Here is a 25,358-nt window from a genome sequence, read left to right as displayed (position 1 = left end):
GTAAATGTGGGGACAAAGCTGGAAGTAGAGCTGTGTGGGAACATGTGGATTTGAGTCCACAGTCTGTAGTTTTCTTTAAGGCTTCCCATGTAAGATGGTCTCTGATTCCATCTGAGCCTTAAGGTGCTACTGAAATACAAATAATAGTATTCTTCACCATCACCAGTAGATACCATGGTAACAGGGAGTGCAATAGAAATACCATAGATGGTTAGATGAGTGAGGTAAAAAGGTCTTCATGTGCTGGCATCATTTATTGGGAAGTACCCACCAGTAGAGGTGGTACTTACAAATTTCAGCCAATCATCTGCTTCTGTTGCCATGCTTTCAACAGACCTAACATTTGGGCCCCACAGTATCTGAGAGTGCCATTATTATTTGCTGAGAATCCCCCAATTTGAAAGATTGGGGGATTCCCTCAACTGGACAGGATTTGACTGTCCCAAATTCAGCATGGGACTTGCAGGGGGTCTCCTGTCTGAATGCTTTGGGGGTGATGTAAGTTTTCCAGATACAAAATTGCCTAGATGTACAGGTGGGTATTTGCCTCTGACTTCTGTATTCCTGCTGCTGCTCACTGAGAATGAGTGGGCTTGGGGATTGGAGCAGGAAAATGACTTAAACCCGCCTATGAAACTAGCAAAAACTAAAAGGTTGGATCTTGCCTCCTCTTTTGAAGTGTACGCTGCGGGCGGGACCTGTCCCCTTCCTCTTAAAGCTGCATGTTTCTCCCTCTTCCATGAAGGAGTTTTTTGCCCTCCCTGGGGAGAGAGGCAGTGTCACTTGGTCACTGTTAATTTGCAGCTGCCGTTTTGCTTTCCAGCTGACATTTTGCATGTGTTAACTAGAAAGCCACCATTAATAAACATCTTGGTGGCACTTTGTCATCTAAATGTAGTGCAGCCATTAACTCCAATTAAAAGAGGGACAAGGCCAAGAGAGAAACAGGGTAGGAGCCAGCACAGAATTGTCCCTGCTCTCAGGGAAGTGTTGTCCCCATGGAAAACTAGCTCAGCCCTGTCAATCTGAGAAAAATAAATTATGGTGAATATGCTGCTTGTGGCAGCGACCATACTGTAGAGTGTGTGTTCCTCAAGCACAGGTGCACACGCTCCTTTGCCCATCTCCCCCCCAACTCTTCTAATGCTCCTGACCTGCAGCATACCCTACGAGTCCAGTCCTAGGCTCCCCACCCAGCTCTGCCCATGAACTTCACTGCTGTTCTAGAGCATCCCCTGCTACTAAGTGCTCTGCGGTGAATGGGTGACTAACCCCTCAAAATTGCTCCTATTCTGACAACAAAGCAGTCTGGCTTGAATAATGATGATTGTTCGAATGAGCCAGGAGGGGCAAGAGATTCACCTGTGAATTTTAAAAGCCTGATGCCACAGCCCTGAATGGGCTTTGAGTGATTTGGAAATAGGCATGCTTCCTGCCTCCTCCCTCACCAAAGAAAAATGCTTGAGAGTCCCCAGTATAAAAACTCCAGCCCTTGAGTCAGGGCTATATGGACCATGAAGCCTAGAACCTTTCAGGGTATGTCTGCACAGTCTGCGGCAATGAGCCCCCAAGCCTGGGTCAGCAGACGTTGTGGCTTGGGCTCTGACCTTATGTCGGGGAGTGGGCTTCAGAGCCTGAGCTGCAAATTAAAAGTACTGTCTCCGCAGTTATTTTTAGCATGGCATACCAGCCCCAACCTGTTGACCTGGCGGGAAGGCTCACTGCCCTGGGGTGCTGCTGGCTCTGTACATGTACCCAGAGATTCCCACTGTTGGCCTGTGAATTTAGCTCCCATTTGTGACCCATGCATGTGAATGGTGCCTGTGCAGAACAGCCTGGGGCTGCTGTGTTGGGCAAAGAGCAGGCCCCTGCCCATGAAAACAGAGCATCTTCTCATCTGTGGAGATGTGGAATAAAATAAAGGGACAAAATGTGCGGGAGAGTAGTGGGGGCAGCAGGCTGAGACACTGATGGTCTGGGGCTTCACAGTGCATTTGAACGACCATGTGGCTGATACTCAGGGACTGCCGGGCTCCAGCCCCCCTCCGGTGATTGATACCATGTGGGGCCATTGAGGGGCTGTAATAAGAGGATCCTGGAAGAGTCTCCCCTCTCCACCCCCAATAAAAAAATAAATGTAAACACCTACTTTATTCAGAAGAGTAAGGGATGAGGAAGCCTGGAAAATAGACTGCAGGGAGCAAGATGGTGCTACACTCCCCCTACCTCAGGATGGACTCTGAGAGTTAACAGGGCTTTTCTGCCTCTCACACGTAGCGTTGCGACTGGTGCGCAGATGCAGAGATGAGCTCTAATGCATCTCGGCGTGTCCTTGTGTTTCAGTCTCTGTGGCCCATTCAGACTGTGGTCTCTGCTGCTTCTGCCGACAAAGGCCAATTAGTGCAGAGCCGGGAGGGTGGGTTTTGTTAGTTTCTTTGCTACTTTTCTTGGCGCTGCTCTTGTTCTTGTTCCTCAGCATGAGCGATGATTTCAGGGTTGTCATGGTGCCCAGGGCAGCAGCAGTCTCCGTAGCACTCATCCAGACAAAGCAAAAGGAGTCTGAAGGGAGTCAGTGAGGAGAAAGCAGCTGGCTGAAGCGCTTTAGAGCCAATTTCCCAACAAATCCCTACCAGCTCCAGGGCTAGGACAGGAGTAGTCTGCCTTATATTACTTTCCCACCCCCCTAGCTATCTGGTCCCCTAGTGATCAACAGCACTCTTGGGCATTTGGCAGAGGTTTCAGATGCTGCATGCAGCTTCCACTGGGGTTTTAAAATGTAGACAGAATCTTGTTCACACAGAGAGTTGGGTAAACTGCTTGCACCAAACAGCCTGGGTCCTGATCCTGCTGTGAGTTCCATGTGGGCACAGGGGTCTGTGCGTGTGGAGCTCATTGTGGAACTGGGGCCTCTGTTGGCAAATTCGTCCGCGTTTCTGCTTGGGAATCATTTGTCAATAGACTTTTTATATTTTTTAATGATTGGTCCGTTGTTTGTTGAACTATGTCTCGGACAATGGGTGGCTCCCAACCTATTCACCAAGACCATTGCTTCATGGGTTTGCTGTTCAAAGTTTCTGATGTGATTGGGCATGTACGTCACAAGATGGTGTTTCTTCTCCCATGTTCACAGGGAGGCTTGTAGCGCAAATGCCTGTTTGCACAGTTATGTGAAAGCAGTCCCGGTCTGGAGTTGTCACTGGAATGCTGCCTCGCTCTTTGTAGTGAGGGCCAGGACCTGGTTGCATCAACTTCTGCGCGATCAAAACCCCGCTTGCTATGGGGCAGGCTGGAGTCCACAGTGGGACTGATTTGGTTCAGGATCACGCGCTCCATCACCTTGTAAGGGGTGCTCAAGAGGGATGTTGGCCTATAACTAGAAGGGTGCTCTGCATGTTTTCCAGGCTTTAGGAGTGCTATGAACTTGGCTTTTCTCCACACATGGGGGATTTCACCAGTCTCCAGGATGAAAAGCTTCGTCATCAGTTTCCATGCCAGTGGACCCAGGTGATATGGGAACTCAGGACAGATAGGATCTTTTCCCACTGCTTTTCCCAGTTCTGCCTCAACCTCCTTACTTGTGAATGGTGCACTGGAGTGCATGGTACTGGTAGTGCTTTAATCGATTTGGCAGCAGCATATGACACAGTCTGGAAGGACGGTCTGCTACTGAAACTGGCCAAAGTGATCCCCTGTGTGCGGCTTCTCAGGCTGCTGAACACCATGCTTAGTGGCCGAAGGATGTGTGTATATCTCGGGGGTCTAACCAGCAAGCCATGACTTTGAGTCATGGGCTACCACGGGCTCTGTACTTGCTCCAACACCCTTCAATGTATACACGAGCGATATGCCTGAAATGATAGTGCAGAAGTTTGCATATGCTGATGATTTGGCACTTGCAACTCAGGCCTATAGCTTTAGAAAACTTGCAGTAACCCTTACATCTGACCTGAAGATCATGGAGGGGTACTTTCAAAAGCGGCAGCTGAGAGTCCTAATCTGAGCAAATTTGTAGTCTATACTTCCCATCTGGACAACAGAATCGCACAAAACACTCTAACTGTCCAAGTTTTGTGGTGGAAACAGTGTGTTATGACCCAAAGCCAATATACCTCGTTGTTGTTCTTGAGCGCACCCAGACTTTTCGTGATCACCTCAAGAAAGTAGCCTCTAAAGCGAAGACTTGCATCAACATTATTCAAAAGTTAGCAGGAAGAAGCTGGGGATCAACTGGCCTGGCACTATGACCCTGGTTCACTCAGCTACAGAGTACTGTGCACCAGTGTGGACAAGAAGCTTCGGCTAGGCAGCTGAATCAGATCATGCGAATCATCGCAGGAACTTTAAAATAAACACCTCTGCCATGGCTTTCTGTGTTAGCAAACGCCGAACCTCCAGCTGTCTGATGAGATACAGCCACAGCATGAGAACTTAAAGGTGCCAAAAGCTGCCCAGACCTTCCCATCTGGCAGGTTATGGATGGCAAACCCCAACAGTGCCTGAAATCTCACAAACCACTATGGACCACACGAGACCACTTCATGTCTCTGGATCCAACCAAGGAAGGGCAAAGCATCTGGACCTCATCTACCATTCCAAACAATCGCATTATCACTGATCCAACAAGCTATCCTCCCTGTTTTGACCTGCCGTGCAGACTTGGGACCACACTGAACTGCATCTGAACAACCCATGGAAGATGCGGCTACTTGATGCACATGTAGAAAGTCCAAGACTTCCCTTTGTGTGACTGTGGTGAGAACATCCAAGCCATCGAACACATCATAACGTGGTGCCTCACATATGGATTCAAAGGTTAATTGGATGATAGCCACAGTATCACCAGGGAGGCTTTGAAATGGCTTACGGACCTACAGCTGCATCTATAGACTGTTGCTCTGCGGATGCCATACATGTGAGAGAGACAAATACGTGCACGAATGTTCATGGCAGTCTTTCAGTGAACTTCCTTGTGAACAAATGCCTGCTCACACAAACATCTGCAGAAAGTGAATAAGAAGCTGTGAATAATGTCCAAGCAAGTTCTTGGATTGCATTTGTTTTTTCCTACGATATTCACCCAGCTCTGGTAACAATCACAAGCTTGCTTTGCTGCTGCCAAAGGTACTGCTGAGCAACTGAATTCCTCCGTGTGCTATGGAGCCTTTGCTGCAATTGGCAAATTTGAGTTTAGAGACGGTGTGGGGTGAGGGTACAGGAGATCAATAATGAAAAGGTTAACCTAGGGTGCTGTTTACCCCTTTCTGGAGGAAATATTGAAAGCCCTTGTGTGGGGCTGATGAGCTAAGAAAGGAGGGTGGGAGTTGGATCGAAAATCTCAACCTTGTGGGGTTTGGATTTCCAATGCCCTGTGTTTGTCTTTGACACTGAAGGTCTCATTTCTTATGCTTTGTAGTTCCTTCTTTCTCTATCCTTGCGCTCTCTGGCTGCCTGGGGCTGGGAATGTGGAATGCTGAATGGTGCATTAAAGAGACAGGAAGGAAAGCCCATGTCTTTTTAAAACTCATAATGTCCGGGGAATTTCAATCGGCATCCAAGCCTATTTCTAGCCAACAGAATAACGGTGCAGGGTTTGAATCTTCCGTCCCGCCTCCCTGGGCACTGCTTCCTCCTTCTGTCCCTCCCTCTCTCCCTGTACAGCAGCTTCTCTCCTGGCTGAATCTCTCTGCCCAGCAGCTCTGTGCTGTGAGGAGCCACTTATGGATCTGACGGGAAGGGTTCTCTCCAGGGCTGGGGGTACTCCATGTTATAGCTGAGTGTGCAAGGGGGCTGGCCCACAGACTTCCCCTGCCCTGCCCATCATGCCATTATTGGATTTTTTCTGGGCTTGCTTCAAAAAAGCAAAGGTAAGAAACTGTCCATTTAAATCTTGTCCAGGCTTTCAGACTCCCTGTCAGCTGCCAGGAAAGAGGTCTGAAGGGATGGGTGGGGGGTGTCTGGCAGTGCCTGAGTTTGGGTATTGGTGTGCTCCCAGGACATCTGTACGTGTGTACACACACACATACACTATATGAGTCAATGCGGATACAGTACACACAGATGCATATATGTGTGCTATGTGGAGAGAGACGTGTACTATAGCCAAATTTTCAAAAGTGCTTAGCACTCAACAGCTTCTGCAGAGAAGAATGAGAGGTGCTGGATGCTGACTGTATGTGGATAGATGCAGATATTCCGCACACAGCCATATGCAATTTATGGATTACATGCATGTGTGGGTACTCTATGCAGGCATGCATCCACTGTATGGATAGATCCAGGTATTCAGGCATATGTACAGACACACTCACATTCAGGAATTAAAATTCAGGAATTGATTTGCATGACAAGTCATACATGGAGATCTCTGTCATAGACAGGTCCGATCTGCCTACGACTTGGCTTTATCCCACCCATGTCCACTCCTGATTTGGTAGCAGATGCTATGAAGCGTGATCCCACTTCTGCGGTCTCCTTTCTCTCTGGAGTAGACAAACTTTTTCCTCAGTTTTTTTTTAACGGAAAAACCTTGGATAATTTCTGATAGTTGGACGAGATCTTTTTCTTGCCCATCCTCTGATTTTGGATATTGCTGTAGAAAATTACTCAGTCTTTCTCTTTCCTGTGTCACATTGGTTGCAGTCACTCACACTCCCTCCACCCCTAGGGAGATCCCAAATAAACACACTCTTTATGGACAGAGTCAGAGTCACACATACACTCTTTACAGTGCAGACATTTGTGAATCATTTCCTGATGCAAACCCTAAGTTGCCCCCTTGGAACAGGTGAAGACATACTCAGTGTTTGTGTGCTCAGCTCCCTCTTCTGAGAACCTGTGACTTTGAATTCCCCTATGTCTTCTTTATACTGTGCCAATATTCTATAGTTTTGTTTTCTTCCTCTAAGTCCTGTCTGAGGAGCACCTCATGTTTTCAGTGAACATCTGGGTGGATGGCACAGAAGGAAGTTTAGGGGCACGGCCCCAGGCCATGTGTGCCACAACTGTTAGGGCCAGAATCAGATTTGGGACACGAAGGTATAAATCTGGTATAATTCAGTGACTACAATTAGAATTACGCTGGAGTAGCTGATGCCACAATCTGGCCCCTTAGTTTTTAATTTCCTGTGGCAACATTTCTTATGACGGGTAGCAGTTTTGGTTGGGTTTAGTTCTTCATCTGTCTCTTTAACACAGCTTTCTCTTCCCAAGTGTGCCATTGTGGTGCTAGACACGCTGTATTGTTGCCTGTGCAATAGAATGACGGATCTGTCTGAGAGGTGATGGGGATACTGTCGGCGCAGGTTACAGAGGCTTCCAACTGATTGTGGGATATACTAAAATCCTTTCCAGCCAGTACCTTATAGCAGGTAGAGCCTATGTCAAGATAAAATACACCCGCTACACATACTGTCTATGGGGCAGTTAGCGGAGTTGAAGGTAACAATGATCTTTGTAGAATTCATTCATGATATTTTACAGTGCCCCTCTGCCATATACATTGGCCAAACCGGACAGTCTCTACACAAAAGGATAAACGGGCGCAAATCAGACATCAAGAATTATAACATTCAAAAACCAGTAGGAGAACACTTCAGTCTCCCTGGACACTCAATAACAGACTTAAAAGTGCCAATTCTTCCCCTGACAAAACAACCCCTTCAAAAACAGACTCCGACGAGAAACTGCAGAACTGGAATTAATTTGCAAACTGGACACCATCAAATTAGGCTGGAATAAAGACTGGGAGTGGATGGGTCACTACAAAAACTAATTTCCCCCGCTGATACTTACACCTTCTTGTCAACTGTTTGAAATGGGCCATCTTGATTACATTGTCCTCATTAGCACTACAAAAGTGATTTTCCCCCCTCCCTTGGTATTCACCCCCTTCTTGTCAACTGTTGAGAATAGCCCACTTCCACCTTAATTGAATTGGGTCGTTAGCACTGACCCCCCAACTTGGTAAGGCAACTCCCATCTTTTCATGTGCTGTGTATTTATACGTGCCTCTGTATTTTCCACTCCATGCATCTGATGAAGTGGGTTTTAGCCCACGAAAGCTTATGCCCAAATAAATGTGTTAGTCTCTAAGGTGCCACAAGGACTCCTCATTGTTTTGAAAATTTCTTAGTCCTCCAAAGGGCTCTACAGGCACTCATTAATCCTGTAGTGCTAAGTAGTAGTATCCCATTTCACAGATGGAAAAACTGAGGCTCAATGAAGCAAAGTGGTTTCTCCTATGACCACACATTGGGCTTGTGCTGGAGCTGGTGGTTGTTGGGCTCTCAGCTTGCATTCAGTTCAGTAGAAACATGTTTCTCCTAAATATCAAACCAGAAATAATATAAACAGCATTAGTAGAAGCCTTTCCATGCCAACAACCTATGGGAATGTTCTTCTGTCTTCCTTAGAGGAACAAGATGTCATATCGCTTCATCCTTTTATTGCAGAGTTCAGCTGTAATAGCACATCAAAGGCCCAATCCTGTACAATGCTGAGCTACTTATGAGTAAGCTACCTGTACTGTTTGGTCACCTGAGTTGCAGGTATTGTTTTTGCTTTGATTGGAGGAATCCTGATCTCACATCGCACTTTCATGACCGCTGAACCCTTCTGGTGTGCCTGTTTGTGCAAATATTCGCACAAGTATTTGCATCACAGTCTCTTTCTGCAGACATTTGTGAAAACCACACTTCACTTACCTGAGTGTTGGCAACAGTTGAGTTAGAGGGACCACGATTACCATCAAATGAATTCGCTTTATCTGGAGAGTGTTCTCAGATTCTCTCTTTCTGCCTTTTCACAGCTGTAGGGAGTGGCATGTGCCTACACTCAGGTTCCTGACAGGTAATGAAGTTTCAGAGGCCAGCAAGAGATCAGCACAGTAATGAAACAGACCCATATAAATTAGTGGTTAGACCACATTGGGTGGTCCCCAAAAGCCTAGGTTGGTTTATAATTTTAAATATAAACCAACCTAGGCTTTTGGGGACCACCCAATGTGGTCTAACCACTAATTTATATGGGTCTGTTTCATTGCTGTGCTGATCTCTTGCTGGCCTCTGAAACTTCATTACCTGTCAGGAACCTGAGTGTAGGCACATGCCCTGGCTTCACAGGAGGCAGAGCAGGACTCTGGGGAACCTGTGACCTAGGAATTTCTTTAGATAAAACCATTAGGTCAGGGGTGGCCAATATGAGCCTGAGAATGAGCCAGAATTTACCAATGTACATTGCCAAAGAGCCACAGTTATACGTCAGCAGCCCCCATCAGCTCCCCTGCCCCAGCGCCCACTGGCAGCTGCTGATCAGCACCTCGCCCTCCGGATCAGCTGTTCTGTGGCATGCAGGAGGCTGGGGGGGGGGGAGGGGAGGAGCAAGGGCATAGCAGGCTGAGGGGAAGGGACAGGCAGGAGTGGAGTGGGGCAAGGCCTGTGGCAGAGCCAGGTGTAGAGCAGTGAGCACCCCCCGGCACATTGGAAAGTTGGTACCTGTAGCTCCAGCCCCGGAATCCGTGCCTGTACAAGGAGCAGCATATTAACTTCTGAAGAGCTGCCTGTGGCTCTGTAAGTAGAACTCCTTCCACTGCCTCTGCAGGGTGTATATTGGGAGGTGGACCAGAATTTCCCAAATAGGGAATTTATCCAGGACCCTGGGTCAACACACCACTTCTTAGCTCCACCCTTCAATTTGATGTTGTGATGATAAATGAGCCCCTCTGCCTGAGGGTGATGCTTTTGGATGCTTCCTTGCTAGTTCAGCCCTTGAGGTTTGTGTTGAACTGGAGTGGCACAAAGCCTGTCAACAAAGAGGTTAGGATTTGTGAAGGGATCAGTATTAGACACTGCAAGTGCCTACTCCCAAACTCAGGGCCTGTACGTCCACTTTGGCTGTGTTTTCCTGTCCTCGGGTGCTATCTCAACTTCCTTTCACCCCTTGCAGGGGATAACCCTGGGGCAGGGGGTTTCTCTTTTCTTTCCCCCGCCTCCATCTTTGCCCTCCTTGGGTTCACAGCCACTCGAGTCCTCTTCTCTCGCCTGTCCCCATTTTAATCACTTCCCTACCCCACAACAATAAATAAGACTTGATTTGCTACAAGCTTCAATCTAAAAATACCGAGCAAACCCCTTAAAATTTAGAAGCCTGGCCCTTCCCAGGAGATGGTAGCAGGGTGAGTGCTGTTCCTGGGCCGGGCCATTGCTGCGGGCTCCTTACAGGGCAGGAGAAGGGGAGGCCAGTTCTGGGAACAGCTGTGCTTTCAGAAAGCAGAAGGGACAGAGGACACCACCTCTTGCTCAACATTTCCAACAGGAATTGCTGAGGGTCTGGGACAGGCAGTAGGGCTGAGGCTCTCTTGGTTTCATCTCATTCTCCCTGGTCCCAGGAGTCATTTGTGCTGTGTTTTTCCTAACAAGTAACCAAGCAACAGAAGAATCCCTAGAAATCCACTGACATGGAAAAAATGCACTGGGTTCGAAGGATAGAATTGTAATTCCCATTGTGTTGAGAGATGGAGCAGAAGGTTGGAAGATTGCAGGAGAAGCCAGGGAACATTTGGAAGAGGGATCTTCCCAAGGTTGGAATAGCTTAATGCTTATTAGATCCTAAGGGACTGCTCTTCCCTTTTCATTGCTGTACGCTGTTCAGCCAACTACTATGCCATGCCCAGAGCTGGCTGCATTTCAGTGGGGGGTGCTAAGTGGTGTGTGTGTGTGTTTGGCTGGCTGGCTGAAGCTTGCAGGATCCTTTGAGATGAAAGCTATAGATGCCCCAGTGCTTTAACAAAGCATCTGAACCTTTTCAGCTTTGACTATCGTTAATTCCTCTGTACTGCTACAGCAATGATGCTGCTTCTGCGTGGGCTTTTCCTGGCAGTGCAGGATTGGACAGAGGTACACAGGCTAGCGACAGCAAAGCTTGTCCCATTTCTCACCTGTGAGGGAAGGATTCAGAAATCCCGCATAAATCCAAGGACCCAGCTCTGAATGCCAGTGGGCACAGCCCTTTTCTGGAGACCCAGTGATAACCCCAAGCTCCCTGCCTCCACATCACTGTACTTTCTTGAATTTGCTGAGCCCAGCTCTTGCTGCGAGCAACACAGCAGAAATGAAGGGGTTAAGCACCTCTTCCTGTGTGCTATCCCCAAGCCCCCCGGTGCCCCAGACAGGAAGAAGGGTCCCTGCTGGTTTGTGGGAAAGTCAGACTCACCAGAATGTAACATTCCTAACATTATCCCCAAGGCCCTGCAAGCACATCTGGTGTGATTTGGCCTGGGCCTCCTACTGTGATGAAGTAGCAGGGTGAGGGGGACGGGGAGGGGGCATGTGAGAATATGTGGGGACCCTAAAGGGACTGGGTAGGGTGGGCTTTGGTGCCTCCTGGCTCGAGCCTTCCAATCCAGTCGAAGGAATGGTCATTGGGGATCTCTATTTCTCTCTCATACCTTAGGGCAGTGTCATGGGTTCCCCTACCCCCTACATGCAGTACCGTGGGCAGTGCCATAGGTTCCCCTCCCCTCTCCCCTGTACCTGCAGCACTCCCACCCATCGGTCCCCCGGCCATGCCCTGTGCCTGGGGTATCTCAGGCAGAGCCATGCCATTTTGGGTCATCTCTTTTTTGTTCTGATGAGATTTAGTTACATTTATTTTTGCCTGCAGGAAGCCTCTAGCAATGAAAGGGGAGCAAGTCCTGGGCTCTTTGTGCCAGTGCCGGGGGCATCCGCCCAGCAGCACTGGAGGGGATGTGAGAAAGCAGCATGCTGCACTCGCTCACGGCGGGCCCCTTCATCATCAAAGAGGCTGCTGCATTTCTAACAAAGCGGAGAGAACGGAATGCAGGCAAAGCCTCTCCAAGAACTGAGCCCAGCAAAGGAGGCTGGGCTGTGTTTTCCTTTCTTTGCTATTATATTTTTTATCCCTGGCTTTTTGTGCTTGGAAAGTCCATTCTGCCTGCCACTTCCAGAGCCTGCTAATGTGATTAAAATGTGGCCATCCCCTGCTCACAGACTCCTGCTTGCGCAGTTGCCTGGGCCTCGGGAGACGGGCCCTGTGAGAGGCCTAACTTTTCCTCTGTGGCAGTAGGGGCCAGTCTACACTGGGCACATTTTATAACCACTCTGAAAGCCAGTGGGAGCCCTAGTGTAGACCACCTGGTTGAAGGTGGCCTGACCACTTTTTACTGAAATGGTTCAAGACCACCTAAAAGGTCCAGTCAGAATCAGATGTGTGAGTATGTGGGGGAAGAGAGACCCAAAATCCCCAGGGGAGATTTTGTCCAACACAGACACTCATGAAGACAAGGCCCCTTCCCCAAAGAGCTGGCAGCCCAAATAAATCAGAACATGGGAAGACCGTGGTCTGCTAAGGATTTTCTCACTCTCCTGGCTCGGCTTCCCCATCCGCTGGCCTCTGCAGCACAATCCTCATCCTGTGCTGGTGACCTTGGCCTGGAAACAATCAGGACATCAGCTTCGGCTTTGGTTTGGGTGTGTGAGAACTTTTGAAGTGCTCACAAAAGCTGCCAAGTGATGGTCTTGGAGGCTGATGTTCTGCGTTCAGCCCCAGGACTTGAAGAGTACGAGCAGTGGCTGGGCAAGCACCTCTTGCCATGACACTCCTCAGCCGGACTCTGAGAGCTGGAAGGGAGCTCAGCCTCTGTGGCTCATTCATTCTTTGGCCTCCCTGCTGAATCTGCCAGTGAGGGAGTCAGTGTCAATTGTGCTGCTGTTTCTTGGTGCAGTGGACAAGTGTCCACAACGATCTGGGCTGAGGCCCAACAAACTCTTTTTAGACCGTCCCTCAAACCGCCATCAGATAGCAATAAATATTACAACATTTAGTTCTTCCCTGTGGGATCCATGAGAGGGAAGGTGGGCTGGGGGAGAGTGAGAGTGGGGACTTGGTTAGTTCTGTTTGAGGGCCCCGGGTTTGATGCCAGTGGAGTTAGTCCAAAGCTGAGCATTTGGAGTCAGGGATTAATTGAGTCCCAGGGCTCTAGCTGTGTTGAAATTTCCTTACAGTGAAAACTGGAAGGGAAAAGGGCTCCTTAAATAGCTCAGTCCAAGTGTGCAAAGCTTGGTGGCTCAGTAGGCAAATACACAGGATTGTTTTTCATTCCATTCCAGGTGTTTCTTACTCATTTAGCACAGAGGGGTTTGGCATGGACATTGCAGCCTTTTCCCATGTGGGGTGACCCTGGTTCAGCTCCCAGGGAAGAGATGTAATGCAATGGCTCCCAGGCACTGCTTTCTGCCCAGCACCAGTATTTCAGGCTTTGGGACTGCTACTCTAGCAGGCTACCATTCTTCCCAAGTTTGTCCCATGGGACTAACTTGTGCATCATGCAGTGTGGTGACATTCTGATCCAAAGCTAGGGTCAGAGTTGACAGAGGGGAGAGATATTAATCATATTTGAAGTGCTGCCTCCATGTGGTTCATCTGGTGACTGGTATCTCAGCCTGTGGCCATGGATTATTAATCCCTGCCTACCAGCACATCAGAGCCAATCTGTGAGCGTGCCCTGGAATAAGAGCTCCTCCTGTCAGGAGGTGACTAAGATGCCGTGGAATGAGGGACCAGGGTGGGGGAGTCACTTGAGGATCCATGTATATTAATATATATTAATATATTGATATCTGGCTCAAGTGGCTAACCCCAGCTTGGGGTCTGGAGTACAGAGAATGGGCCTTTTGCAGAGCCTGTGTGAGTGCAATGTCCACTCGGGTGCTGGGCACCAAAAGCCCTGGCAGGAGGAGCAGGAAAAAACAGGCAGTGTCTCTGATTGGATAGTCACATTTTCAGGGAGCAGGTGGAGGTTGCAAAGGCAGCATGCAGGAGAGAATCTGTCTGCAGCAGCGCTGGGGAGGATGGGAGATTTGCAGAGCCCTGCAAGCTGCAGCATGAGCACAGCTGCATACAGCATGGCTCACAAGCGGCACCCAGAGGCCAGAGAGACTCAGAGCAGATGAGGCTTGTCTCTTAGTTCAGAGCAATAAACCACATCCTTCCTCTTTTCTTTCACTCCCTGGCTCCCAATCTAAAGGTCTCTGTCTATTTGTCTTTCCATCCTAGGGCTATCTTACCTCAGAAAGGCTTTTACTGGTAGCTGTAGCCTCCTAGTGGAGACTCTGCTTGTATTGGCCAAAGGAGTTATTTTGCTGATACAGTTAAGCTGGCATAGCTATGTCAGGGGGTTGACTGACACTTCTAACTGACACAGCTATGCTGGAAAAACTTGGTAGCATACACCTGGCCGTAGAATCGGGGTTGAAAAGAATCTCTAATACAAGGGTCCACTTCCCAAATCGTTTCCCCCCTGCTGCTCCCATCTGTTTTGCAAGTCTCTTCATTTGCTTTCTCTGTGTGGCTCATTCATCTCTAAGTCCAGCTCCAGGCCCCTTGCTGCTGCTTTTCCATGGGCAGGGGGGGAGGAGAGGGGTCCATGCGGTGATGGAAACACTCTTAGTGGAAGTTTTGCAGGCAAATCCCATTGTAATTTTCAGACATGAAATTGAACACAATGTTTCTGAAGTCCCAAATCAGGTGTGTTCTATTCTCTATAGTTCTCCCAATGTATTGTGCCCTGTTTATTTTTGACTAATGCACTACAGTCAGTGGAATTACCCATCACTGTGAAATATCTGTCCTGTCCCTCATATTGTTCTCATTGGCTTGAGAAGGAAAATGGTGCTTCCATCCCCAGTGTTTCTCCCCTTTAATGATGAATGTGTTGAGCATCCCCTATGCGCTTGACTCCACAACGCATGGAGGGGAGGTAGTCATTGGCCTCGGGGACCGATATCTCCTCCTCCCCTTCTGAAATTCAGTTCCTTTTGCGTTTGCCTGCTGAAATGATTCTGCTCTATATGGAATGTTGCCTTCTGCAATTTGTTCTCCTTCATGTGCTGGCATCTCCAGTCTGCGCTCAGATCTTGTGTGCGTTTGTTACCTGCCATAGCAAAAGCCAGTTAATGAAATCCTGCTTCTATTACAGCACCTCCTTGGGGTTCCTTTCCTTAGCTTACTTCCCCCAAACACCACTTAATTCCATCATGTAGACTAAGTTGATAATCTGATCCAAGCTGCCATCTTCTGGGAGAGCTTTAGTTGGGTTTGTGATGAAGACACAGAAATTTTAGGGGTTCATGACCAGGAATATAAGAGATTGTAAAGTGATTTATTTTTCTTTTGTTTTGTTTTTACAGTGTTTCACATTACTAGAGGATAAAAGGGACCCAGGTAAGTGGAGATGGCATGTTCTGTTTTTATCAGCAAGAATATATTCATTGTCACCTCTAGATCTGTGTTTTGGTGACGGAGCTACCAGGATATATGCAGAGGCATATAATCATGGGTGTCCTTCCCTTTCCAAGGGAGTGACTTGGGGTATTGCGGGGTTTTCAGTCTCCTTGCAAGTCTCCAGTTTCCCTTCCAAGCTCTTTCCTCCGCTCCCTTTGTCTGTTTCCCCACTTGCTTCTGTGCCTTAGGATAGTGAACCAGATTTGAAGGTTCTGTTATAAAGGTGACGTGTCATCTCAAGCACAAAGCACTATGGGGGTGCTAGAGAACCTGTGTGCATCAGCGTCCCTTCTTGTTATCCCAAACTGTGCCTGTCCCCTCCCACCCGCCTAGGCCCTGCACTCCATGCCCTCCCTAAGATAAAAGATTGGTTTGCCTATAAATTTGCTTTAATTGTCAGCAAAGTGGGTGTAATCCCTTCCATTTTGTGCAAGGTGAAATCCTGATTTTAGAAGCAGGAATGGAGAAGTGGCCACCCTCTCTTATTTGTACTGCTGTATCTGCCGACACACACAGAACTATTTTGAAGTGTTAACTCTGCCTTGGTCAGCAAATGTGTGCTCCTCTTTCTTTCCCTTCTCGCTGTTCTCCGGTTCTGTTTTTGTTGGAGAGATGCTGGGTGAACATACTCCCTCAGCTCACAGTGTGCAGCATCAGTGGAAACTTCCTCACTCTGGCATTGGAGTGACTGCGTGTGGCAAACTGCATGGGGTGGTGATTAGAGGTCAGAAGCTGTGAACCTGAAGCCAGGACCCCTAAATTCTGTTTGTGGCTCTGCCACTGATTCCCTGCATGACCTAGGACAAGTCACTTTGCTTTGAGCTTCAAGTTCCCCATCTGAATAATGCGTTTGGCAAGGATGAATTCGTTATAATGTGTTTTGAGGTCCTTGGATGGACGGCACTAGAGAGGGGCCAAATATTCAGTGTTAGTTTGTATTGTCATTCCCGGGGTCCTGATGTGAGGAAGACACTGACAGACCAGAGGGGATTCTGAAATGGATAACAAATGATGATTAAGGAATTGGAGTTAGCAACCTACTGTATAAGGAAAAGGAGACGTGTTCATTTTGGGATTTTCCTGTTTGGGCTGGGTGAAGAGGGGGTGATTGAACCAGTGTCACTGGGAACCTTTGGAGTGGCCAGTTTAAAACCCTGGCTTAGTGCAAACCCGAGTTCTCATAATGAGGCCTTGATTGGGCTATCCTAGAGGAAGGAGGAGAGTCACAGATTCTAGGCTCTGTCTGCTTTGGGGGGACTTACAAAGGCATCTTAAGAGGCATTAGCTCCTCTCTGCTGCTTCTGTTGCCTTTGCCGAAGCAATGGCCAGGAAGCAGCTGTTATCAGTGTGAGCTTACAGTCGATGTTTGCTTCCATTTGCACCAGTGGGCATCCCGGCTATCTCTAGTATGAATAATGCATTGCTTCCCAGGTAATGGGAGACGCGTGCCTCTTCTCATAGTTAGGGCTTTTTGCCTCTTCTCATAGTTAGGGCTTTAAGATATTGAGTTTGTTTACAAGAGCTTTGCCTTGCCCAAGTGCTGCGCAGATACTAATGAATGTTTGTTCAGTGATTGATAGACTAGGCTTAGTGAGGGGCCCTATTGCATTGCCGCTGTCCACTCCCCATTCTGCTGTGTGCACCTTAACCTGCCTTTGGGCTTGGACTGTGCAGGAGCACAAGCAGCCTGCAGAGCTGAAAGGTGGCTAGAGCATGCTAGCTGAGACTCCTGAGGAGTTAGGGCTTGATCCTGCCAAATACTGAGCACCCTCACCTCCTTCGACTTAAATGGGAGTTGGCAATGCCCAGCACCTCATGGGAAGTCCTCAGCACCTTAAAGGCTGAGGGCCTCACCCTGGTAAACTAATACTGCAGCCCAAAAATATTGAGAACCATCATTCAAGGCCTAATCCTGCATTCCTTGCACGCCCAAAATTCCTTCTGGAGTCACTGGCATCTTTGGGTGTGCAAGGAGTTAGCAGCTCAGGCTAAAGGCCTCTAATGCGCCGAGCTGATAGATAGCAGGCGTGAAGAAATGCACTGCGATCACACTCCGCACTGATTTTAAAGTCCACTGATGCAGAGGAACAGCCCAGCTGTCAGTAGCTCTGTGGCTGAGATGTACATTGATTCGTTTTGTTATCATACCTGCTTCTTTTACCTTGCCAGGTTTGTGATTAAAAAAATCTCTCTTTTGTGACATGAGGGTGTTTGGCTGTACCTCATGATAGTTGGATCTGTAATTCTCCACTGGTGCAGCTGGGAGCAAGGTTGAGTGCAGACAAGGTATGGGAGTTTTACCGTCAAGTCCTCCAAACCTGCTAGGGTGAAAACACCTGCCCCTTATCTGCAGCTTCCACCTTTGCTCCCACCTATAGAACTGTGCTGAGGGAAAATGACAGTTCAGGGATTTTTCTGGGAATAGATGTAGCTGTTGGCTCTGGCTGCATGGTGTGTTGTAAGCCCCCTGCAGCATGGGAATTCCGAGAACAAGGCTGGCGTGCACCCGCTCCTTGCCTTGTGGTTTCCTGAGACGAGGTCAGTTTTAGCAGCCCTGTAAATAGTTACAGGGGCCCTGAAGCATCCTAAAGCCACATTCTCTCCTCTTTTCTTTACACAGAAAAGGTCAAGAGAAATGCCTTTATATAATTATCCATGGGCAGCAACAGAAAAGGGGAGGGGGAGGAAGGAGCTCACTGATGACTGGAGTCTGTTCCAGAGTGAAACAGGAAACACATTACTGTTGCTAGCTCATGGTATATGGGTGGGGATCTCCAAGGTAGTTTTCATAACTGGAGGGCAATGACCTTGCTTGTTTTTCAGCCACTAAAAGATTAGATTTAGCTTTGAGCCCTAGCCGGTGGAAAGCTCCTGGTAACAAGGGTGCTTTGTGAAGGGGACTGGAGAGTAATCCTGGGTGGTCTCTATTCACCCTTTCACTGGGGAGATTAACAACATGAATCTTGAGAGCTTGTTAATGAAGGTTAAAGAGCCATGTGTGCAAGTGAAAGGGCCAGCGAGATATTTTGCCCCGCAAACAAATCACATCCACAATTAAGACTTTTGGGGGAGGGGAAAGAGAATACTGGTATTTCTTGGTTAAAGACATCTATAGTATCAGGGCTTCCTGGCAAATATGTAGTTAAACTAGAAAAGCACTACTTTTAATTTCACAGTCCTTCAGCTCTACACCTTCCCTGCCATCTCTACGCATGCGGGGACATTGGAGCTATTTGGTCACCTGGAGCTGGCCACTAGAGGGACACTAATGAGGAGCTGCACAAAGTCTTTGGCTCAGAACACAGGATTAATAAAATCTCTTTCTTAGATAAGTGGCTCTTTATTTTTGTATTCGAGAATTTGCATGTGTGTTGTTTGCAATTATATGGACTGATTGAAGCCATGGTTGGTTATTTCTGTATCACTCACTCCACATCTTGTCTGCAGACAGGTATCAAATATCAAAGGGCAAGGTTAATGAAAGAAACTTTGAAATCCGGCCCGTTAAAATGTAGGCTTGTGGATTTATGTCCTATATATTTACCAGAACGATACAGGTACCAACCACTGCTGACATTTCCGGAAAGAAGAGTCAGAGTGGTGAAGCCCAGGCAGAAACCCCACGGGTTTAAGAAGACCCTGGCAATAGTAGTTCAGTCAATGTGGCAGCCACAGTTACAAGAGAAGTTCCCTCCTCTGAAGAGCTTTTAATTTAATTAGAGATCCTGCCTGAACATTGGGAGAGATGGGATCTGTATCCAAACTTTGTAGCTCAGGCCCATCTATAAATCTTAGTAGGTGTGTATGGTAGATAGGACAGCAGTTCAGAGCAAGAGGTTATGAAGGTTTTGTGGGTGAGTACAGTGTTAGAGACCTCATGAAAGAGGTAGGATTTCAAGAGGTGAGAGGCCGCTTGCTGGAGTGGGGAGGTTGTTCCATGTTTATGCCTTGTAGCTGAATAGGAAAGTGCCTGTCCTAGTCCTTCCATCCTCTGCAGAGCATGGTCACAATACTTTCTTCTCCATAATCCTGTCCATTGTCCCCTGGGAAACTACCTGGATTGACTTTCTGGGCCATTTCCTGTTCCACAACAAAAACAGTCCTCAAATTCCTTTTAAACCCCTACCTATTAACGTGCAGGATCTGAGATCAGCTGGTCATGCTGCAGTGACCCCTCTAACTGACCTCCTGTTCTGTGGAATTCCCATTGTTGTTGTTTCACAGAATAGCTGGATATGACATGATCAAAGCCCTCTGTCAGTAATGAAAATCTGTATTTTTTCCCATCTCTTTGAGGAGGGGAGGGGTTCAAGTGTCTGTGGCTCATACAATCTGGGGCCACTCTGCTAAGACTGTCCCTGCCCCTGATGGCAATCAATGCTTATTGTGATGGTGGTTTTTGTCCATTCAGAACTGAATTGAAACTCCCACTAAATTTCACACAGGCCACCAAACAGCCATTGCTACTAACCTGCCTATATAGGATCCAGAGAGATGAAACATTCCAGATATCTGTGCTAATCCCCTGAGCTCCCCAGAAAACTGGCATAATTTTATCCTGAGACTGAAATAGCTAGAACCATTCACTAACTGCCAGGATATTAGCTAAACAGAGGGGAAACCTCAGTCATTCTGCTATGGACCCTCCCATCCCCAGACACTATTAATTAAGCCTACTGCCTCTTTGCTCCATCCCATTGGCTCCCGTCTTTCCCAGTAGAGAGTTCTCCCTCTCTCCCTTCCCTTTTGCTGTGTTCCCACCTTACACGTCAGCTCTGCCCTGTTTCTCGCACACAAAACGTGAGTACTCCCTGGCACCGAGCCTATCCTTTCAGACAGATTCTGTTCAAGGACTGAGGCTACATTTTCATAGGTGTCCTACCCCTTCACTTCCTTAATGACATTAACCAAACTTTCCATCTATTGTTCTGAGCAAAACAAGAAGGAAAGAATTACACACAGGCCACACTCTAAATACAAATACATCTATATAATGTTCGTCCAAGAAACGAGGCTTGAGAGCATTCACTACAGGGAGGGTAATTCCTACCTGCCCTCTGCCATATTGGGGTCCAGGAAGTGGGCGGGCAAAGCCCGCCCACTGCTACAGAATCCCCCTCCAGCCTAAGGCGGGGGTTCACAGGACCTGGAAAACCAAATAATTATGGGGGACAACTAATGAATAACAGGGACAGGAGTGCAGTCAAAGGGTCAAACGAAGGGAACCAGATAAATGGCAAGAAATAGGAACCCCAGTGCAGCTTGCTGAGTGGCTGATGACAAGGTGAGGTCTAACAATAACGTCTTTTAAACAAAAAAATGATATCAAGCAACAGTGATTCTCCAAAGTGGGCTACCTCAGCAGAGCTCTCTGAGATAACACACATGGGGAATAGGTCAGTATGCAGTGTTTGGAGTTCCAAAATAACTCAATGAAAATGTTAGCTATCTATCATCACAGCTGGGCTACGCTCGCTTTATATTTATACGTGAGCTTTCTGGAGTCGTTTTCTGTAGGTTCCAGCCTTCTGGCTCAGGGATCTGGACCTTCTATTTTTGTCCCAGACCAAGTCTGCATTCACTCCCCGGGCTGTGGCATTGTGCATTTGTTTAATTGTGTTACTGGGTTGAGTTGTCTGAAGAGAATGGTTGGGATTTGGTCTGAGTCACTGGTTGAACAGGAAGCGCCGAATAGATTGTGTTTGGGCACTGGTCTCAAGTAACTGTGAAAAGAGAGCAGTTTCTCTCTCTCTCTCTCAAAAGTTGTATTTTTAGTGCTCCCATTGCTATTGACCTACACACAAACTGAATGCAACTGGGTGATGATTGAAGTGGGCCAGCATGGGTTGTGACTGGGCATTAGTTTAGCTGGTGAAAAGAATGGAATTTGCATATTGAGACATGCTGAAAGGGCCACAGCAAAAGCTCATGGTGGCAGCAAGGTTTGCATGTAGCTGTAATGGGATGGTAAGCAATTCCACAAAAAAAGGGTTAAATCTCATTCTGACTGTCTGAGTGCCTTTGACCACTAAGCCAAGGCAACAACTGAACGGAAATGTCGCAAAAGGCGAAGTCAACTGGAAAGAGCCAACAAACTCATTACACGTGGGGATGGGAAACATTTGAAATGATGACCAGTTTCCATTTGGACTTTTGAACAATTTTTTTTAAAAAGGTGCTAGTTACATAGTGGAAAATACAGTCATCAGTCTGGGTTCCAATTGCAGAGGTAGGGAAAAAATGAGCTGAATGTGATTATTAGTGGTTTTGATGCTGCTGTTTGACTTGACATGTGATGAAAGGGAATCTCAATTCTCCTTCCTCTTCTCTCTTTCTCTCTCTTTCTCTTTCAATCTGTGTGGTCAGCCTTGTGCTCGGCTGATGAGTCATTCTGAAGCTCTGGTACCTTTTGTTAAAAAAGAAACTTCCAGACCCCTCTGTTGTGTCTCAGGCAGATTTGAAACAAGACCCTCCTGGTAAGGCTATTTGCTCCCCCACCTGTCTTGGGCACTTTCTAGCTGAAGATCTTTGAGTCTTTCTGGCTGTGTGACTGGAGTGGGGCCTCTGAGGATTTTCTGCTTTTGTTTTGTGGGGGGAAGTCACCGCTTTTTAAGTGGCCCCTTTCCTGTACCACTACAATGCCCAGCATGAAACTGCATCAGCGGAGGCTATGATCAAACAGCTGGAAAACGGGAGTGATTAGTTCAAATGCTTAAGGAGGTAAATCCTTACTTTCTAAGTAAGAATATATGCATTAAAAATTGCCGTGCCAAGGTAGGGTGACCAGATGTCCTGTTTTTATAGGGACAGTCCTGATATTAGGGGCTTTGTCTTATATAAGCTCCTATTACTCCCCACTCCCCCTGTCCCAATTTTTCACACTTGCTGTCTGGTCACCCTATGCCAAGGCAATTTGAAAGCAAACAGGTGGCCTTTGCTTTCTTTCCTTAGGGTACGTCTTCACTACCCACCGGCTCCGCGGGCAGTGATTGATCTATCGGGGATCGATTTATCGTGTCTCGTATAGACACGATAAATCGATCCCCAAATCGACGCCTGTACTCCACCTCGGCAGGAGGAGTAAGCGGACTTGACGGGGGAGCCGCCGCGGTCGACTCGCCACCGTGAGGACGGCCAGGTAACTCCAACTAAGATACTTCGACTTCAGCCGCGCGAATAGCTTAGCGGAAGTTGCATATCTTAGTTCGAACCACTCCACAGTGTAGCCCAGGCCTTAGATTCATTCTGGATCTGGAGACAGTCTCCCCTCAATGGTAGGATCTTTGGAAATCCCTCTTTCTGCCCCAAAAGGAGACTCTGCGATTGTTTCTGAACTTCTAAGCACTTTCTGTTTGGTTCAGTTTATCCATGACCATTTAATTCCTCCCCCCCCCCCCCGTGCAAGGTAGTTTGGTGCTGGAGACTCTGCAGTTGAACCATTCGGTCCAGTTCATGATTTATAAACTCTGATAGTTTATGCCTGTCTTCCAGGGATGTTTTTATCCATGTGGGTTTTATATGTTGCTCAACTAAAATACAATTTCAAAGCTGATCTTGGAAACACGCATTTCCACACTGCAGTTTCCATAACTCTGAATGGTCACCCAGAGGCAGATATCATTATACTGCCACTCTCAGCAGGAGTTGCCATCTCATGGTCCTGAGTGGGACTGAGGGAATGTAGCTCCCATATGAAGTCATCGGGCGTGGAGGATTTTCCAAGGCAGTTATACGGGGAGGGGTTAAATAAAAGTGTTACTTTACTACAATTTTGAACATCTCCTGTTTGTCACCTGGCCCCTTTTAGGCCCTTAGGAGAAAGCCACAGCACAAGCAAACATAACTGAATAAAACAATCCTCATATCCATCCACCCTTTCCAGGCTAGTCCAAAAGGCAGCTTTCTGCATTCATATGGTCCTGATGCCACAGTGACTAACTCCCGTGAAACAAATCAAAACTATATCATAAAAGCTGTTGCTTAGAGCAATTTGGCCACAGACATCAACTTTCCCCATAGATGGTCCCTTAGAAACTAACTCTCAGAAGCAAGAAGCATCTCCAGCTTGTTATGAAATGCCCAACTGTTTCTTGTGCAGTCATTTCTTTCCTCTTTCTCTTCCTACCATAAACCTTCTCTGGAGTAGAGTTACTGGATTGTGGAGTTGAACTGCAGTTCCAATCCCTTGTTTTGGTTCCCACATCCTTCTGGGGTTTTAACTTCAGACTTGAAAGTTCTTCTGTGTCCTGCAGCTGACAATGTGCTGATCCCACTTTTAACACCTGATCCTATCAAACACCCTGGGATATTCTTTGTGGGACAGAATTAGAAGAATCATCACCAGGGAATGGGATTTTTCCTTGCATTGGCCAGAATACAAATTGTTTACAAGAAGAGAGTGTGGGGAATAATTAGGCAACAAGGCCCCAATTGTCTGATACCAAAGGAATTGCTTCTTTATGTTCAATACATGGATTGTTTTTTTTTTCCCCAAGGCTGCAAAGCCGTGATTCAAGGAAACAGGAAAGAAATTGCAGGCTAGAAAGTACACTAGTATGTACATCCTCTGGACAGCTTGTGTGAGACCAAAAGGACCATAAGACAAATGTGAGTGCATTTCTTTACTTGCATGAAATGAGAATTAAAGGAATGCACTGAAAGGCAAAGAAATTGAGCTGTGCCTATGTTTTTCTATGGTAAGAGCGTCTACAAATAATCTGCATTAAACATGCAAAAGAAACATTATGCCTCCTCTTTGGACACTGTTACTGGATCCATTCCTACTTCTGCCTGGGGAGATCGCTACAGTCTTGGCCTGCCGGTATGCAAGAGGCCGGTGGGTGCTTTGTAATACGGTAATGCATGTGCCTAGAGCAGTGCTTTTCAATCTGTGGGCTGTGGACCCTGGGGGTCTACAGACTATGTCTAAGATTTCCAAAGGGGTCTGCACCTCCATTTGAAATTTTTTAGGGGTCTGCAAATGAAAAAAGGTTGAAAACCACTGATCTAGAGTTATTCAGAACATTCTAATAAGATCAAAGAAAAGCAGACATTGTTAAAGTCTAGTCCAACCAGGTCTGCTCCATCTGCTTGTCAACAAAGGTATTCTGCAGTCCAATCTTAAATGTCCTGAGTGCTAAGGCTCCCACTCCTTCCCTTGGGAGATGGTTCAGTGGCCTAAGAGAGCTACGTGTTTCCTGGTATTCAGAGCGATATTAGTGTATGTCTTCGCTGCAAAAATAGGTTGGATTTTAACTTGGGTTAGCTAACTCAGATTAAAATAGCAGTGAAAACACGGCAACTCTTCTTTTAATATGGTTTAGCAGCTTGAGTTCAAACCGACGGTGGAGACGGGTTGGGCTAGAGTTGCTAACCTGAGTTAAAAGACGAGTTACTGTGTCTTAATGGTTGTGTTAATCTGAGTTACCTAACTGAGGCAAGGTAACCCAAGTTAAAAACACACTTTTTTCCCTTTCAGTGGAGATGTACTCAGAGAAGCTAAAATGCTGTTGAATACACTTTGAGACAGATGGGATAATAAGAGAAATAACCCGTAAGTCACAGAGTTCTGGTGGCCCCATGATATATGCTCTAGGCTGTCATTTGGGAAACTTGGATTTGACTCCTGATCTTGCTTAGCACACTGACCTGGCAGGAGCTGAGATGATGCAGAAGCAGCATACTTTGCCTATGGGCCCTGACCCCATTTCATTGTTCTGTGAGCCCCTCACCCATGTAAGGACCTATCTTGAAAGGATGTGAAAGTTTTTCTGGGCTGCAGCAGGCACATGACTGCAATGTGGGAGCATGAGGAGTTGGGGAAGCACAGCAGAGAACACTGAGGGCTGTGACTAGACAGGGGAAGGCTCCTCCCCATCAAAAACCCCTGTCACTGGTAAGATCCTGTAATGAAGAAGCAGCACCATCAACAATGAACTTAAGCCTACAGGAAAAAAGCAACTGGTTGCATGTTAGAAGTGATGAAGGAGTTGGAGAGAGACCAAGTGATGGGAAGGAAAATTAAAAGGACATGGGCCTTGAAGTGCAGCTCTGAGTGTGTG

General features: G+C 47.3%; 1 protein-coding gene across 1 annotated transcript in view; it reads left to right on the top strand.

The window, feature by feature from the left end:
- Positions 1-25,358, top strand: part of STARD8 (StAR related lipid transfer domain containing 8) — a 142,132-nt gene that overhangs the window by 19,400 nt on the left and 97,374 nt on the right. Inside the window, exon 4 of the mRNA XM_073360982.1 lies at positions 15,204-15,237. Within this exon, the coding sequence (XP_073217083.1) occupies positions 15,204-15,237 (34 nt within the window). The remainder of the gene's footprint in view (positions 1-15,203; positions 15,238-25,358) is intronic.

The sequence above is a fragment of the Lepidochelys kempii genome, chromosome 9, assembly GCF_965140265.1.
Source record: "Lepidochelys kempii isolate rLepKem1 chromosome 9, rLepKem1.hap2, whole genome shotgun sequence".
NCBI classification, from domain to species: domain Eukaryota; kingdom Metazoa; phylum Chordata; order Testudines; family Cheloniidae; genus Lepidochelys; species Lepidochelys kempii.
This window is presented reverse-complemented; position numbering and strand designations above follow the sequence as displayed.